The 19,177-nt window shown below is 47.9% G+C and overlaps 1 protein-coding gene across 1 annotated transcript in view; it reads right to left on the bottom strand.

Moving 5' to 3' along the window:
- SLIT3 (slit guidance ligand 3) overlaps nt 1-18,944 on the bottom strand; it is a 572,835-nt gene extending 553,891 nt beyond the window's left edge. The window contains exon 1 of the mRNA XM_031689760.2: nt 18,296-18,944. Coding sequence (XP_031545620.2) covers nt 18,296-18,492 — 197 coding nt within the window. The 5' untranslated portion in view covers nt 18,493-18,944. The remainder of the gene's footprint in view (nt 1-18,295) is intronic.
- Nucleotides 18,945-19,177: the final 233 nt, after the last annotated feature.

The following is a 19,177-nucleotide window of genomic DNA, read 5'->3' as shown; positions in this document are numbered from 1 at the left end:
TAGACTGCATGGGAAACTTGGCTCCGACACTTACTAGCTACGGGACATTGAATAAATAATGGATCCTCTCAGCGCCTTTGTTCTTCATTTACGAAATGAGCTAAGAATGGCACCAACTCCATAGGATTGCTGTAGAAAGTAAGACAACACAAGCCACGTGCTAGGACGGTGCCTGGCACGTATCACTCGCTAGCGGCCCTTGTGCCTGCCTTTGTTCACTAATGCCTCGCTGCCACCCTCGGCAGTGGTCAGGGCTACCTTGATTTCACAGTGGGAAACCCAAGCGCAGAGACGTGCCCAGGATTCCACACCTAGCAAGGACACATCAGTAATTCAAACCCAGGTCTTTCTGAGTCCCAAGCCCTGCTGTTCTTTCAAAGCTGCCAACTTCTCCTCATGGTCTCTCTGAGCTTTCATTTGCCATTTGGTAAAAGGAGAGGTTGGATCAGCTGATTTTATGGTTCTTTCCAGCATCCTTATATATCAAAGCAACGGCAGCAAAAAAAAAAAAAAAAAAAAAAAAAAGGATCAAATGCTTTTAGTTCCACTGAACGCAGTATCCTTAGCCATGTGGCCAGAAGCTTTCTGTATTTAGGGTTCCAATTTTTTTTTTCATTTTCTGCTATTTCTTTCCAGAGTCCTCAGTACATTTCCTAATTAATCACTCCCACTTAATTTCCTAAAGCAATCACATCCTCCCCGGAGGCAAGCGGCCTCGTCTCAGGCAGAAGCACACACACCAGCTGGCCCCACAGCTATGTGGGAGTGTGTGAGCAGCTTTTGGACACAGACCAGAGAGTGGCACAGACACAGAAAAAAACGCAGCTTGGGAGCTACACTCAGAAGACACTCTTCCCATCCCGGTGACATGTGGGTTTCCTGGTGAGCAGAAGGACACTGAGATCTGGTTCTCCAAGGAAATCCTAAGATCTTCCAGCAGAATATCCAGCTGGAGCGTCCTAGGATGCAGGGAGACTCTACCGGTGGCTACTTCGTGATGCCAGGCAGGGCTATGCTGGCGAGGTGGGAAGGCTCAGATTCTCCTCCCAGCTTTGCTGCTTATTTGATGTATGAATTTGGACAAGAGCTTTCCTTTGGTTTAGCCTCAGTGTTCCCATCTTTAAAATGGGAGCAGTAATATATGCACACAGTGTAGGGTAAGGAAGGAGCCACAAATATGACAGCTTAGAGGAGCCTGGCAGATGATACCAACAAGGGAAGCTGGGCTGAGCAAAAGAAAAATATCACAATGCCAAACGGAAGCTGACACACAGTGTCAGAGTTGGAGTCACAATAGGGAGTGGTGAGGACTGTGGTGAAATGGAGACATGCTTCATCTAAATGCCTGTCACTCACTGCCATAGAGCCAAGCTGACCTCCGGTTGCCAAATTTTCCAATTTTTAAAAACAAAGCTAGAAATAGACTTTTATATGAACTCACCCAATCTTAAAATGTTGGCAAGAAATCAACACTTGAAAAAAAACCACCACCAATATGTGAGCCAATACCATGTGAGCCAAGCACAACACTTTGGAGGGCGGTTTTGGCCTACTGGTCACTGGTTTGCTAACTCTGCCGATGTAAATATTAACTGAGACAATGTAATATATAAAGCACTTAGCTATGCACATAACACATAATAAACACTCAGTAAATGGTAGCCGTGGTTATTAATATTATTCCTATTAACTCCTCTGTAACTCACAACCCCCATCTCTGACAATGGACACAAGGCTTGTGGACAACTGATAAAAATCTCTGAAGGCACTACAGAGGTTAACCACTGTGCATTCACATCATGGATGCGGCTTTATCAATGTAAACACACTTCCCTGAGATTGGGCTAGGGCAGTGCTACTCAGCCAGAGGTGGTTCTGTCTCCCAGGGGGTATTTGGCGTTGCCTGGAGACATTTTTGGTTGTTAGATTAGGAAGGAGTGCTACTGGAATCTTGTGGGTAGAGGTTCAGAGATGCTGCTAAATATCTTAAAATGAACAGGGCAGCCCTCAACAACAAAAAAACACCCAGCACAAAAAGTTAATAGTACTGAGATGGAAAAGCCCTGGGGAGATGCAAGTCTCCCGTTGCATCTTCTTTGTAGAAAGGACTTTATAAAGACAGGTTTGGATCGGTTCCTACATGGCAAGATACGGGAGAGGCTGTGGGGAAGCGGAGAGGGAGGACGGCAGATGGGAGAACCAACATACAGACACACAGATAATTATCTCCTCTAAGAGTCGCAAGGCCCTGCTTTCCCTTTGCTTCCTATAGAATCTTCTCATCATTGTCTTAACAACCGTCATGTCAATATATTTCCCTCAAAGATTCTGTTGCAAATGGAGTCTGGAGAAACCGAGGACTTGAGAGGTAAAATTGCTTGAGGCAGGGTCCCTCAGCAGGTTGCTGGGCAGATCTGGGAGAGAACTGTCTTGGGTTCTGGTCCAGGTCCCTTGGGACAACATCACTCTATTTTGCTGTTGCCATAGAAATTATGAATCCGTTTCGCCCACCCATTAAAGCAGTTATTCCTTAGAATGCTCTCACAGAGCCTTGTTGAACTCGCCCTAGTTTTTCCATGGATGTGAAAGTAATCACATGTTTGTATATTCTATAATCCTGGCCACATTCATGATTGGCCTTCACCTCAGATGGTATAAATACTCGGGGTTACACTGCACCGTGGTTGTCATGCATCGCTATGGCTACTCCAAACAAAGAAAACTGTGCTAGAAGCAAAAGCAAGCAATTCTGCTTCCCTTAAGAAAGGAAAGGAAAGGAGAGTGACTTTTATCAATCCCTACATAACTCTCTAAGTGTTTTTCATAACTTATTTAATATTCTCTATAATTTCAAGTTTGTCATTAGGTCAGTTTTCTCAAAGACTGCTGCACAACAGAAATACCTGGGAGCTTTACAAAATCACATCCAGGAAGCACCGCCCTCCCCATCCCAATCATTAAATCAGAATTACTGGGGATGGGACCCTGTTTTCAGTCATTTTTAAATCTCCCCAGGTGATTCCAACGTGCAGCCAAGTCTGAGAATCAGGGTTTCAGGACTCATTATCTTTATTTTACAATGATGCTGACATCCTAAGAGAAAAGTGAACTCGCCTACGGGCACCCAGCTGGTGAATGGTGAACTGTGATTCAAACCCGGGTCTGCCTTTCTCCAAACGCCAGGCACAATCTTTCTCATTATACCACTTTCTCCCACAGAAGTTTGCTGTCTGTGGCTTTCTCAGTTAGAGTTATTTGGTTGCAAGTCTGTGAACCTGAGCAAAAGAGAATTCACTAGGAGGCTATCAGGGACTTCTGGATTCAATGGGAATCTTAAAAGAAATTCTTGGGAAAAGGAAAGCAGGCATGTCTGGTCCTTGCAGAAGTGCTCAGATGATATGTCAAACCATCATGTCCAATCTCTTTGTCCCTCTGGTCAAGATTCCAATTCCAGGGAGGCAGCACTGGACGGACCTGACTTGGGTCATGAGCTCCTCCCTTGAGTAGGCGAGGGCAAAGTCCCTGACTACAAACCCACCAGACTGTATCCTGTAGTTGCAAAACACAATATTCTCCTAGGAAGCGAGACTGAATCCTAGGCAGCCACCACACAGCACGCCTACTACGAGGGAGAGGATGGAAAGACTTACATAAGCAAGAAGATGTACAACAATCTCGCAGGCATACCATGAACTTCAAGTAGAACTCAGCAAACCCCCAGAAGCCCATGTAATGAAAATCACTGAAACAGATAGGGTCGCTCACAAGAAAATTGCCATCCGGAAAAGTGGCCATGAATGGCCTCAAAATCATTTGCAAAATACTGTGAGTTTGTGCGTTTTTCTAAGAACAAGGTCAATTGATTTTATCAGATTATCTAGACAAAAAGAAGGTGGGGGGAGCTTTTAGCAGATCTTAGGGAAGAACAGAAGCAGCTCCTAGTCAGTGGTTCCTAACAGAGCCTCAGGTTCCAGAAACTACCTACAAAAATTAAACCTGGTGACCTGGCTTGGCACCACACAGACAAGGCTGGTAGAGTTTGCAGAATCTGAGCCAGGAAAACAATGCTTTAAAAAAAAAAAAAAGGCAACAACAAAAACAGACACAGGAAGAGCTAGCATGTTTGCTTGCAGTTACACAGCAGTAAGGAAGAGGATTGGCCCAAAGGAAAATAGAAACGAGTCTATCTGAGCAAAATGGTTATACCTCCAGGTAGCCAGGGGGCACTCTGGGGCAAAGCCAACAGGGGTAATTAAAATTCAATTGCAAGATGTGTTCAAATTGGGTAGTATCCCAAGCTGGCTCCCTGCCAGAGGGCAAGTTCTCTACCCCGTGAGGGTATCTTCCCAGACCTAGGCATCAACAGACCCCAGTACACAGGGAATTGAAAAATGAGGCTACTGTGTAATTAAACACAGGATTATAATTAAATATATAATTGTTCAATGCATAAATTCATGGATGAATCAATATACAAACAAGAGAACTACAATTGTTAACTGCGGCTACTCACTTTACAAAGGTATTTACTATTATACCCATTTTACAGATGAGGATCCTAAGACTCCTAACAATGAAAGGACTTGTCTTTCATTGAAGAAAAGAAGTGATGGGATTTGAAACTAGATCTGTCAGCTTGAGCATCGGTGTTCTTGCCACAGTGCCATGATGCCCCACAGTCTTCATCAGCATCAACTCTGTGTTGGGCCTTTTGCATATAATACTGCTAATTCTTACAACAATCCTCGATATAGGTCTTACTGTCTCCATTTTTGGGGGTGAGAAAACTGAGTCTAGAAAGACAAGTATTTTGTCAAAGGGCACATTTTGAATACGGATGTTTTAAAAATCCAAATCTCTTTGTAAAATCAAAGCTCGGGGACTTTGCTCCTACCCATCGAAGTCAATTTGATGTTTAAAAATGTGTTGACTTAGTTTTATTTTCACAAGCACTGTACTAAGCCCACAGAGAAACATATAGCTCCCACCCTCAAGAAGCTTTTAATTCAGTTAGGAGATTAGTTACATGGTATAGAAAATAATGCTAATTACATGGCTGTAGTTTTTAGAACATGGCCGCACATTCTCTGGGACTTCCCTACCCTTTAATCTGGGCTAGTTGGCGCTGTTTAGAGCAATGGAATACAGGAAAGAGGTTACTATGTTACTTCTAAGGTTAGTTCATAAAAAGCCATGCAACTTCTGGGTTGTTGACTGACACAATTTTCGGAGAGCTCTGAGCCCCAGTGAAAGAAGTTAGATCACCCTAAGGCTGCCATGCTTCATGGAAGCTCAAGCCACATAGACAGGTCACATGTGGGCACCCCTGGTCAACAGCCCCAGCACAGCTCAGCCTTCAAGTCAACCCACCTGGGTGTCAGGCATATAAGTAAATAACCAGCAGATGATTCTAGCACCAGCCATTCAAGTCCCCCCAGTCACTCCCACACTCTCTGGATGGTGCCTCCTACATCAGGGAGCAGAGACAGGCCATCCTACTGAACCGTGTCCAAAATCCTGACCCAAGGAATCACGGAGTATAATAAAATGCTGGTTGCTTTATAACACAAAGTTTTGGGGTGCTTTGTTAAGCAGCAATAGGTAATCAGAATAATGGCTTTTTGAGTGGTTATTTAATGCCAGGCAGTAGCCTCTAAGCTTGACTGTCTCACGTCATTTGATCCTCCAGCAACCCAATGAGGCAGGTGACTGTCAAAGAACGTGCCCAAGATTACGTAGCTTGTGATGCCACGCAAGCCCAGGTCACACCAATTCCAGCGTCAATACTGTAAACTGCTCCGCTCTAGAGGAAGGGAAATTCTGCCTGTGCATAAAGTCTACAAAGCCCAGAGCCAATCACGTTTAAGAAACACTGACTGCTATTTTTGAAACTAAACATCTTTTTCTTTCTTAATTTCAGAAAGCTTACGGCGGAGCTGAGCTAATTATTTGAGCCTTAATCAAGGACCAGCCACTCCCTGAAGCAGCTGTCCTGGCCTCTCTATTGCCTCTAGAAAGTCCCTTGGGTTGGATGGATGTTGGCTCAGGTCTAAACCCTAAATCCCAGCCCCTAGAAGTGAGGATGCATCGGACTAAAATGATCCTTGGAGATTGTCCAGTCTACTCCCTTCATCCCCTTAAAAGACAAGGAAACTGAGGCCCAGAGAGGTCAAGTGACTTGTCCAAGGTCACACAGTATGTCAGAGGTACAGCCAGGTCTCCAAATTCCCAGGCAAACTTTCTTTCCACTACACCATGCTGCAGTTGCTAAAAATTCCCCAGAGCTGCCTCCCTCGGCCCTCCTCTTGACAAAGCTGTTTCTCCCCCACACCCCCACACAACTACACACAGTCACATTTGGCAAGAGGTGCTATCAGCCCCGCTCTGCTCGTGAAATGCTGTTTTGCAGTGGGGCCTCTTTGTTCGTTAACAACACAGACAAAGAAAACTGTAGCGCAGTCTTCTCAGAAGGAGATGTTTCTTGTTTTAAAGACGGGAAGAGAGCTTCCTGGCTGAATATGGCTCAAATCAGCATGCAGCTCCAGTCGGGAAAGAACCCAGAGGAGATTTAGGTCTTTGCAAAATTTCTAGAACATACAAGGAAGGCACATGGCAGGAGAAAGCTTATGGGAAATGTTTCAGAAAGTATTAAAATGTATGCCTAAACAGAGTAGACACAGCAGATTGGTTACCATCTTGTGGTATGAAGTAATTAGAAGCAGGGTGCTAGAGCCATTAAAAACTCCCATGAAGTAATTGGCCTTCCCCTTTTGGATTTCTGCTCCAGTCTTTGTTCCCAGCTTTCCTTCCTTTGCAGCTTTTTTTTTGTCTGGGACCTTCCTTTTCTAGATCTTAAGCTACCTTGGTGCTTAGAGCCCTCAGGACATGATCTGCAATCCCAGCTCACCCTTTGGTGCCTCTCCCTTCTGGGTCCACGTTATTTTTTATTTTTTGTACTAGATTTGGTCCGTCTTCTGTCTCCCTAGTTTCCCAGATTGGTGGAGGCTTCCTACAGCTCTGAGTTATCGTTACTGAGGACCAAATGCTGCGATCGAGGCTGAAATGAAAACAGGACACACTTCTCAGGAGGGCAGTTCACACCACAAAGCTGAGGTCCCCTCCTACGACAGCTTGAAGACACGTATCTGTCTGAGCCTGCTGAGAGCAGTGGGGAGCGGGTAGACCAGATGATCTCCTGAGATACTTTAAAAGTCTGAAAATCTCTTGGCTAGGGGAGGAAATGAGAGGGGGAGGGAAAGAACCAAGTTCCATGGCAGAAATTCAGGACTTGTAAGCTGGCAGCAGATGGAAAGAAAAGTGCCAACTTCTAGCAGGAGGAGATGGAGTGCACACATTTCGCAGGGCTACTGCCAGCCACAGCTCTCCCATTCCCAAGGGTCAGGTGAATGCTGCCCAGGAACCACCCTTCTACACACATACACGTCACACATCTCCAGGCGCGAGGTGACATCTCCAAAAAGACACTGGGCCAAACAAAAGTTCTCCGACTCTTTCCCTCAAAGCCGAGTCTTCCTCACAGCCTTCCCCACTCCCAGGCAAACCTGCGCAAAGGGCAAATTTCAGTCCAAAGCCCCCCACCCCTACTCCCTCATTTTCCCCCTGGGAAAACTCCTACCTGCCTTGTTAGACCTAAAGGAGAAGAATAAGGGAAGGGGCACCACAGGGAAACAACGTCCAGTGGTCCAGGAACAGCCCAGGAGGGGAAGCTGGCCTCCCAAAGGAGGCCCTGTGTCTCCTCACGGCCTCGAACGCTGCTGTGCTGTCAGTGTTTATGAAATGCTTCTCAAGTAAGGTCAGCGTTCTCCGCAGTGAGGACTCTAATAAAATGCAGAACTTGTGCTGTTTGCCAGCTAGCTGCGGAGGCATACTTGAATTCTTTCTCGGATACAATTGTTCTCAGATTAATATTTTCCCCATGAGTTCTGGTTTTTTTTTTTAAATTCTACTCGTACTATTTTTTTTTAATGGTGTGTGAGTTTCTTTACATATTTGTACCCACTAAATGGGATGAGTGGGGGCTTGCTTTCATCAGTGGTGTCCCATCCTTCATTTCCCCTGCCATCCCATAAATCTCTCTGAACCTAAAGCAGTGGCCCTTGTCTTGCTCAGTCGTTTGGTGGGAAAGGACAGCCTGGATTGATTTCCGTATTATTTTGAGCTGTTCTGGTGATAAGGACGTTTCATTTGCTTTATTCATCATTGCAGGCACTCAGCAAATAGCTCCTTTAAATGACTCCATCTTTCAGGGAGCCCCTTAACTTGGTTCCACTTTCTGGGAAATGGCCACTCATCAATCACTCAGGCAAAAAGTCCTCCCAGCTCCACCTGGTTGAGTTGCTGACATGACTGGTGTGAGGTTATATCTGCACCTGTAAAAGAAGCATCTTGAGAAGTGAAGAGGAAAACCCCAGAAAAAGTTCAAAAACATAGGTGACCCTGAGCAAGACTCTGGCGTTTGCCATGTTTCCTCATCTGTAAATGCAAGAGTCTGAGATGAACTCCAATCATAATCACCATTTGGATGCAGGATTTAGCGGTTAAAATCAGACACTGTGAGTGGACTTGGTGAGGCATTTACATAGCACTAGATTTAGGAGGCATGTGCAGACATCTGATCTCATTTAAAGCTGCATCAGCCCCACGAGAGAAGTGTTATTCCTACCATTGTAAAGGTTACAGAGGAGACAATTAGGACTCAGAAAGATACTCCTACAAGGTCCCGCAGTTAAAGAAATGATGGAAAGCAGGATTCCACCTAGGCATTTTTCTTCATTAAAGGTTACATCAAACTGTACTCCCTAATGGTTTCCCATTAATACCACTTCAAAACCCCATATAAAAACCACTTTTCTACCTACATTCCAAAGCTGGACAGAGACCCAGAGGAGAGAAAGGAATGTCAGGAAAGTGCTAGACGGTCCAGGAACTTCTGTAACACATTTCTGAGCAGAACAGCTCTCTAATGAAATCATTATCACCGAGCCTTTCAATCACAGAAGAATCTTCTCTCTCCCTGCCTTGGTTTCAGGGAGCTTAGGGGCATGTTGCAATTCGTCACTCATGGAGTCCAGCCCTGGAGTCCCTCTGAGCACAACCCTGGGCATCATAAAAGGCTTCAGATGGTCATGAAGATGAAGTCTGGGGTTATTTCCAGGACACAGTCATGGACTGGGAGTCTCCGGTCTCCAGTGAAAGTCCAGGCTGCAAAGATTCTCCTGAAATCCAATCGCAGGCCCTGAGGCTTAGATGCTAAAAGTCCCAGTGGAGTACTAGACCACGGAGAGCTACATGAAGAACAGCCAAGGGCAAGCCAAGCTGGAAGGGTCAAGGCAGGGGTGAGGGGTAGCCCAGGCTCCAGGAGAGCTACATCAGATGCACAAAGCCATGGCCAAGCCCACAAACCTCGGATCAGAGGAGGACCATGGACTTCCCACCATGCAGACCAGCCTGGGTCAGGATACACTCTGATTCCTGCGAGCAGGGGGGGCAAGCAGTGGGCACGCTGGGTAGCAGACAGGAACTAGGGAGGCCAGAACACTCAAGAGGGAGTCAAGGTGGGTGGTTCAACGGGCTGGCAGGCTTTCAGGAACCACAATCCACACCGCTGCCAAACTGCGGGATGAATCAGGGGTCAGGAACTCAAGACTGGCATTTCGGACAAGAGAAGAGGAGTGTGAGCCCACACAAGCAGCGAGGAGGCCGTGAAAAGTGAAGTCACACTCACTGCAGCCGGGATGCGTCTTACATACGTCCTGTTCTAGCAAGACCTGACCTCAGGGTGGCGGGAGCCCAGAGATCACGGCTGAGAGAAGGCTGGTGGCACAATGAACTGGAAAGGAGCGCAATCCCTGAGAAAAGCTAGGCAGATACTTGTGGGGGAAAGGCTGGTCAAGAAGGCTCAGCAGAACTGTTCTCGGACGGTGTCTCCCCTCAAAGCCAAAATAAATAAATAAATAGCCACAAAACTATGGTGATATTTTTCTTAAGACTGGATTTAACCCTAAATGCCCTAAATGCCATAAGGTTTTATGTTAGATAAAACTTCCTGAAGTGCAGCTCCTATCATTTTAAACTGGGCTCAGGCCCTTGGGTTCCACGTAACCATGAACTTCTGCGAATCTGAGCCATGTTCCCATTTCCACCTATGGGAACCCTAGTCATCCTTCAAGCTCCAATTCAAAAGTCACTTACTTCGCCAAACTGGACGTGCTGGACGCGGTGGCTCCTTGGCCAGGTGTCCAGAACATGGCATTGGCGTTCCTCTCAGGATACCTTGCATCAAACAGATTCTCACTAATTCAGCTGGGACTCGTTGTTTTTGTTTTTGTTTTCCTTCTGCTTGTTCTTTGAGAATTGGGTTTAGAAGATGGGGAAGACAGAGACCAGCCTGTATGGATGAACCCTGACTGCACTCCTCCCACTTGCGGAAGTTACTTGACCCCCTCTGACTTCATTTACTCATCTGTAAAATGGGGACAAACTGAGTGCCTGTCTTGCATGATTGTTCAAAGACTGAGTCCATGCACGTCGTGTGAGAGCAGCGCCGGGCACAGAGGGGCTCCCTAAATGGCAGCTGCTGTAGCCTCAGTGATTTGCGTTGCCATTATTATTATCACTGGTGACCGAGACTCGGGGAGCGTCTGCAGGCCTCAGTCCTCCACGCTTCATCCTCCATCACATTTATTCCAAGCACTACTCAAGCAAGCGGGCCTCATGCCAACGGGCACCCCAGATGGTAAAAGACATCGCGTTGAGAAACTGAGGCTTCTCATCTGAGCTAGGCTGCTGGAAGAAGGGCCCAGTTTCTCAGGCTAAAATATTTTACGGGAGAGAACAACACACACATATACACCGACACACACACAAGCTCCCCACATCCCACGCTGACGGGACTTCTGGCACCAGCCTGACAGCACAAGGGTGAAGCAGCAATCATGATGGAAAGTGCTACAAGAAACCGAAAGTTTAGAGAAAATTCAACAAACAGAGGAATTAAACATTAATAGGAAACCATTCCAGAGAAAATATGAACAGAACTCCAGGGAAAGAAGATGCTACAGGCCAATAAGACCTTAACATTTTTATCAACCCCAGCCAGAAAGACCAGGACAATATATTTATGTAATCCACACCCAGATCATAGAAAGGCTTCGAAAAAAAGCAGAGAGGATGCTGCTGATTATACTGACAACCTGGATAAAGGTCTGTGGGGCAAGCTCACTAGAAATGCAGAGGAAATGAGGAGAGGAGTGGTTAACATGCTAAAAGGGAAATTCAAAATAGAAATGTTCCTGAAAAGCTGAAGAAATGAAACCATTTGCCAAAATTTAATTAGGATAAATGCAAAGCATTGCACTTAGATGCCAAAAGTCAAGTGCACAAATCTGGGATGAGGGGAAGTAGGATCAACAGCAGGGAAGGCTGGGGAGACGCTGGGGATGCGGTGACCAGCCTGGTCGAAGTGAGAAGCCCCAGGGGCAGTGGCTGTCCAAAGTGAAAGACTTCAGCAGTGACAGGAGTCCAGCCAGTGAGGAGCAGAAGATCTCGTTCGAACTAACACAGGCAAAGAGGATCAGAACCTATTTAGAGGAAGATAACCAGGAACAGGGAGAGGACCTGTCTCAAAGTCTAACATGCACAGAATAGTTGAGCTTATGGAAGAAAAGTATATGGAAGAAGAGGGAAGACTTGGGTAAGTGGGTGGTGAGAAACGCAACAGCAATAAGATGTTTGAAATCCTATCATTTGGAAAAAAGGATTCTGCTTGCTCTGTGTAATAACAAGTAATAGGAGATCAGTTCAACTCCTAAACAAAGAGGAATTTCTTCTTAGAACTGCTTTTAAAATTGGAATAAACTGCTTTAGGAAAAACTGAGTGCCTCACCGCCAAATATAATCAAGCAAAGGAAAATTATCTTCCCCCAAAATTATGTTGGTGGAAGATCAACCTGCATATGGTTGGAACTTGGGATGAGAGGACTCTTTCAACCTTGACAATCTGTGTTTTTCCAAAGCAGGCTTTATCGCGAGCTTGCTCTGGAAGGAAGACTACAATTATTAAGAATTATAGTAATCATAATGACAGGAATATTCATGGAGGATGCACTTTGGTTCGGGCAGTCACTATGTGAGTTAATTCAATATTCACAGCATCCTATGAAGGGGTATTATTATTATTTCCGTTTTACAAATGAGGAAACTGAGGTCACTCAGCTAGTTAAGTGGTAAACCAGGATTGGAGCCCACTCTGGCTCTGAAGTCCACACCTCTACTCACAAAGTTACTTCTCTCCCACTTCCCAGTCCACTCAGTATTAAGGACTTTGGATCCCACACTCTTGACAACATTTCCCAGGGACCGGCTGTATGAAATATGGTGCTAGAAACAGAACCACGAAGACCACAGAGAGTGGGGAGGAAAGCATAGCCTTTGGCAGGCCAGCACTAGCGGTCGTAACAAAACACAACCCAGGTCTCCAGGATAGAGGATTCCTATTGAGTTCTTCCCACCTGGGTAAGATGGATTTATATTTAAGTCTGGAGAAGAACAATGGAGAGCCTTGAAAATTCAACATCACGCACCACAGCAGGGTACCCTCTGATCTACCCTATCCAGAATTAGTGGCGGTCCAGAAAAGCTGTCCAGAAAAGCCATATGTTGGTTTTTGTTTTTGTTTTTGTTTTTCCTTTTTCTAGCAGTTCTAAAAAGGGTTAAGACCACCTTACATAATGAGGGTGGAGCATGCTAGTAAATACAGCTGTTTTAAGGAAAAGCAGTTAACAGAGGCAGACACGGGAAGTCGGTAAAAGGAGGTTTTTAGAGAAAGACAGAAGGCATGAGCATTGAAAAAAAAAGTCAGGGCCAAAAATTCCCCATGAAACTCCAACCCCCCAAAATAAATAAATAAAATGCATTCCTTATTTAAATATACCACAAAGCAGCACGCCCATGGAAAAGATACAAACCGCTTCAGCCGTAATCCCCTTTTTATGGAACAGAGGCCAACCTGGGCTTAGCTAGAGAGGAGAGGCAGGCAACCAGGCACAAGGGTGCTGGGCACAGCCTCCGCGCAGGCGAGGAACTTGCCTCGACAGGCACTTCCGAGCGGGCATCTCAAAACTTCCAGCCGGATGGAGCCCAGATGAAGAAATGGGAACAACAGCCGTGGTCACTATCATTAATCGTTTGTGGAGGCCTATGTGCCAGGTACTGTGTTAAGCACTTCCTGTACATTATTTCACTTAATTGTCCCCAGGAGGAACATTTACTGTGAGCACTTTACAAGTAAGGAATGGTCGTCGGAAAAGCAACGTGCTGGGCACTGTGCTGAGTGCATCACATGGATTGCCTCGGGCCACCACATTCACAGCATTCCCACGGGGCCAGTCCGATTATCATCCCTGTATTATGGGGGTGGAAACGTGGTACAAAGGGATTTAAATAGACTGCAGCCCAGAGGAGTAGAGTAACCCACCCCAGGTGCATCAGCAAAGACAGAGCCAGATTTCAAACCAGAGCTGCCTGTCTGCAGAGCCCAGGTCTGAACTTGGGGCTCTGAAACCTTTCTGCCTGGCCCCCTGAGTGCAAAAGATCCCACTGTTCTCACTTTCCAGGGGACACAGAACTCAGTGACAACAAACAGAAAAGGAGAGAAACAAAATAACTATCAAAATGGCAAAAGTGCAGAAATAAACAAGGCCCAGATCACAGGCAAAAACAAAACTTCAAAATGAATCCACAAATACATCCATTAATACAAGCAGAGCAGCAATCAGAAACTACAGAGAGTGCAGGATAATGCTGATGAGTTCCTGATTAGAAAGTCCTACGGTTTGAAGTGTGCAGGATTGTTAGCTCTTTTCATGGGCACGTGCACAGTAGGAGTTTTGCAGGGTTGCTAAGCAACACCTGGCAACCAGACTCCAAACTGGATCGTTCATTATGAGTCCATGGTAACTCTAGTAAGGCAATGATTTTAGTTCATGAAAGCCAAATTTTAGAAACCCTTAATAACTCATGTAATAGGTTACTAGTAAGTAGCCCTTAGCCATACATAAAAATGCAAATCTCTAATTGCCCAGCTTTCACTTGTAAGAACTAAAGAAAGACTTGTATTTCTGAAATTCATCATTAATTTCTTCAACACATACTTGTTGAAAACCTACTATGTGCCAAGCACTGTTCTATGTTCTGGGGAAGAGGTCCCTGACAGTTTACCACTGAATTATAGACTATACACAAAAAAACATAGACTATACTAAAGTTCTACTTTCAGTAAAACAAGGCCCAGAGAGGTAGATCAGTCTGCTTAGAGCTGCACAGCACACTGGAGGGGGATACATTCAGCTGCTCATGTCCAGCCCAGCTTCAGCAGGAGAGCACTGTGCCTCCCTGAAAGGCCACATCCCCATGGCTGGTCTAAAGAGGCCACACGATCCACCAGCTTGCCCCGGTCCTCCGAGCTGGCCCCTAGGGCTGAGAGTACCAGGATGCAGGGCTTGGCTGTTGAGCATCTTGGAAAGTCTCCCACTTGACCTCAGGACCTCTGTGGTCAAGTAAGGGAAAGCCTATGACACGGTGCCGGTTTTTATTGGACCCAACCACCACCGGCAAAGCTTGCCGTCATCTGGAGTGATGGAGAAAATTAAGTTACCACATTCTCACGTTTCAGCCTTTAGCCCGTATTCCTTCGCAAACAGGAAATGTTTATTTAAATACAGCACTCTCCAGTATGTTCCAGAGCCAAGTGAAAAACCGAAGATGTCCACTCTTGCCCCGCTCCGCTGTTCAGGCCGCCACCGCGCTGCGGGTGAAAAGTGGGCCTCTGGCTGCCCTTAGGCAAGACGGGGAAAAGGGGCCCCGCGCGAGAGTCCATTTTCATCTGTCTCCTCCTTTTCCAGGCCGAGATTGTGGTTGGAGAAGAATTACATCTGCGGGCTCCTTTTGTACTCAGAAGGGTAAACGCAACATCTGTTTACTCTGTGCTCCGTGGTAAATGTTTTGTTTCAGGCACCACCATTCACTTCCTCTCTCCTTGTCGGCTATCTTTGCTCCGTGGATAATAAATTACACTGAATTCTCCTCTGTGTTTATTTAGCTTTCTTGTGGGTGTCACCTCCCCATTGAGGGGGAAAAAAATTTTTGTCAGTAGTTTATAAATGATAGTTTGTCTGTGTGATGTGCTGACATTATGGAGAATATGAACACAGAAATAACTCTGAAACCAGCTTAATTGTGAACAATTTAACAGGTCCCATTCCAGGCCTGAAGCAAAGTCCAAATGGTGACATTATCCTCACGCATGTCTCCCTTAGCAGCATACCATGGGTGGATAAGGGCTCAGAAGTCAACAACAACCCTCCCTCGCCCACCCCATCCCTTCATAAACGCCTCTTTGGGAGGCAGAATAGCAGGAATGGAGGAGAAGGGAGAACATGCCTCCTCTCGGTTACAAAACACAATGTAAACATTTGAGATCAGAAATGCATTTTAGGAAGGTCCCGAGCAACTGATGGCAATGCTGGCAAAACTTAGCCACAAGCAAAAACAAGCCCGGAGAAGTTTAAAGGGCTCACTAAAGGAAAGTTCCTTCTTCTGTCCTTTGCTTACATTCTTTCTTTAAGTTGAATTGCTGGTTTTCTTCTGTACATGCCATGATTTTATATACAGTTACTGGAATGCAGTAGACTCTCAAGTCATGTTTGTTGAATGAATGAAGGGAGGAATGAATGAAAAATGCCTCCCTAAAGAAACCCTTAGCATAGCTCAGAAATGCCAAACCACCTCCCCTCAACCCTCCTTAAGAGTTTGCAGAATTGAAATGTTACATGTGAGTTGACTGAGAGAGAGTGTGGGGTACTGAAGAACTATGGGGGTGGGAGCTGTACCTAACAGCCGCAGTAACCCTGGCCCACCCTGCTTATAAAGTCTGCCCCTCTCCTGGGAAGGAAAGAGACTAGAATGAGAAGCCAGTCTTGGCAGCCGCATCACCCCTATGCATCCCAGCCAAAGGGACACCAGTGACCAGAATCAAGGCAGACGAGACTCAAATATCCCAAAGTACCTCCTACTCTGCCAGGGGCCATGACTGCAGCAGGGGGCCCATGCGAATGCACAGGGCTCCAGTCTCTACCCAGTTTCTCCAATTGTAGAGCAGGTGGGCAGCCCCAGCTGCAGGAGTCTCCTCGGGGAGTAGCTGGGTGGCATGCTGGCTGCAGTGCTGTGCCTGCAGCTTTTGAAGACTTCCTACATGCTAGGGGAGGGGCCCACTCTCCTTGGTGTCTCAAATATGCAACATGATTTTGAATATGGAAGAGATGTAGACTCAAGACCCCAACAGGAGAGCTGCATGTGTGCAGACTATACCTGAAGCAGCAGCAGCTGCTGCCTATTCTAAGACCCAAGCCCAGGGAGAACCCTCCCAGGACCGTCTATTTATAGATCCTGGCCCAAGCTGACCCTTGTTCCAAGGATGTCCAGCAGAGTGGGGGGGGTGCAGATTTAGGAGCCAGACATCCTCAAATTCAAACACTTAACTAGCTACTACATGACCTTCAGCAAATGACAAAAAGGCTTAACTGTAAAGTAGAATAATAAGCACTACCTGTGTAACTAATAAGACTGTTGTAGAGATTCAATAAGATAACCCATGTAAACAAAGTGAGGCACAGAGAGCACTCATTAAACATTAGCTACAGTTATTATTTCACTAACTCCTGTGGCTGGCCCTGGGGTGAGGAGGGAGGGGAATTTAGTTTATAAGGTAAAGGTTTCCAAAAATACCACTAAAACAAGTTCTGCACTGGTATGGTAGAAGATAATGTTTGAATTAAGTTGCGGAAACCTTAAATTCTGCCCCTTTTATTGCCATCAACTTGCTGTGTGACCTTAGGCAGGTCATTTCACATTGCTGAGCCTTGGTTTTTGCAATGTGTTAATGAAGGTTCAGCCCTAACACTCTGCAACTGCATGGTTCAACCCCACAGAATAATCACTGCACTTGGGGGAAAAAAATGTTTTGAGCCCAAGGAAAGCTCCAGGAAAAAGGAAGGCAGTTCTGTTGAGTCTCCGCTCGTGGACACGTACAGAGTAAGTGGAAGAGCAGTGGAGTGACAGGAGGTGATTAACAGAAATAACACACTCTAGGACAATTCATCTTAGTCTCTTGCTACTCTCTTCCAGCCTGAAGTCAAGAAGGCAGAGTCTGGAAGACCCACGTACCTACCCTAAGATATACGGGGAAGGAGGCAGAGGAAGAGCGAGGCATGCAGAAATCTACCAGCTAGAGCAAACCCTCTCCCTCTTCTGGGCTGTGTTCCCAGTCCGGTCCCAACCCCCTCCACCATTTCTCCTTCCTTCCCCACTCCCCAACGGCAGGCTAGGAAGAGCCCACCCCAGAGTCCAAGTTCTGAAACCGGTCCGAGGATCAAAATGATAAATGTTTCCAAAACGTTGACATATGAAAAGTAAATATTTGGTTGCACAATTGGGGTTAAAGCGAGGGTCAATCCACCCCACTCTCCAAGCGTCTCTCCTCTTGCTGCCAAGCCCAGGATCCGAGGCTGAGTGCGGTTTCTAAGATCATAGTGCTCGGCCTCATTTAAAGGGCTGTCAGCATTTCCATTCTCCGGCCCGCTTGGGGAGGCACTTATAACCGAGCCATAAAAAATTCGCCGGGGCTGCAACTTGGCACCTCCGAGGCTGCGCTTCAGGCAGGGCGGGTTTTGCAAGCACCCACTCTGAATTCGTTCGGTTCCTCAGAAGTTAGACCTTCAAACACACTCTTAACTTTCCTCGCAAGGGCAGCCAGAGAGCAGCTGGCCCATTCTGATCTCCGAGCCAGTTACAGTGTCTTGGGTCCTCTCTCGGACTCTACCCTGACGCAGCATCACCCTTCACCTTTCTCATTCGCCCCCTCTTTAATGAGTGCGGACCCCTTACACTCACCCTAAGACCTCCCCGGCTGCAGTGTTCTCTCGTCCTTTCGCCTCCTGCCAGCACTTTCCTGGAAGCTGTCAGTTGGCCCTGCGTCTGGAACCCTCACCTTTGGAGAGACGCTGCTTTTTGCCCATCACGGGGGGCCTCAAGACCTCTCTGCCCAGACCTGCCCAAAGCCACAGACTCCCAACTCAGTGAAGGGTCCAATCCAGGAAAGGGCGAAGGCAGAGACTACCCAGCGCGGCCAAGGGGAAAGGAAGGATGTGGTGCCTGGGGGCCCCTCTGTGGGACCCAGGTGGGTGGCCTGGGTGAGGTGGGGCGGGGCAGGGGTACTCACAGGCGCTCGGCGTTGCGGGGGATGCCCCGGGGAACCGCCCGGAGGCCCAGCCCATGGCAGTCCACGCTGGCGGCGGAGCAGGTACACTTGGTGGGGCAGGCGGCGACTGGGGGCCCTCTCAGAACACTCGCCAGCGCCAAGGCCAGCACCAGGCGGGCGCGCACCGCGGCGCCGGCCCCCGTCCGCCCCGGGGCCATGGTGTGCAGCGGCCCGCGCGCGAAGGAGGCTGCCTCGGCTGGGCGAGACGCGTGGAGCCCGCGGAGGCGCGCGGGGAGCACGGGCGGCCTGAGGGGCGTGCGGCGGAGTTGGCGCGGAGGAGGAGCGAGCTCGGCGCTCAGGCGCACGGAGCGCGGGCGGAGCGGGGCGCGCCGGGCGGTGGCGGCGGCAGCAGCTCCATCCGCGGGGCCGGCGCTGCCCCGCTGCGCATCGCTCGGAGTGCCCAGGTGCCGAGCGCCCCCTGGCCCCACTGGCCAGCGGCCCGGGGCGCGGGCCGGGTCGGGGACCTGAGGCGAGCGCAGTGGGGCACGGCGCCCGGGGAGGTCCGGCTCGGGGCTGGGCTCGGGAGCGCGGCGGCGGCGGCGGCGGCGGCGGCTGGGGCACGGGGCGGCCGGGTGAGCTGGCCGGCGCTCGCTCTCTCCATTCACTGAGCAGGGCAGACACCGGAGACGCGGGGCCCACCCCTCCCGCCCCCCCAAAAACGCCAGCTCCGCCTCCCATTGGCTGCGCCGCGCGTCATGTCGACTAAGTTGGGAACTTTGCTGGAGCGACCGAGAGCTCGAAGGGAGGAGGCAGCCAAAGGGGGAGAGGGAAGGGACGGCGAGGGAGAGGGAAAGAACTGGGAAGGAGAGGGGCTCGGCCAGCAGGGCCTCAGAATTGAGACTC

Source organism: Vicugna pacos, chromosome 22 (assembly GCF_048564905.1).
Source record: "Vicugna pacos chromosome 22, VicPac4, whole genome shotgun sequence".
NCBI classification, from domain to species: Eukaryota; Metazoa; Chordata; class Mammalia; order Artiodactyla; family Camelidae; genus Vicugna; species Vicugna pacos.
The sequence above is the reverse complement of the archived record's forward strand: the minus strand, read 5'-3'. Positions and strand labels throughout refer to the sequence as shown.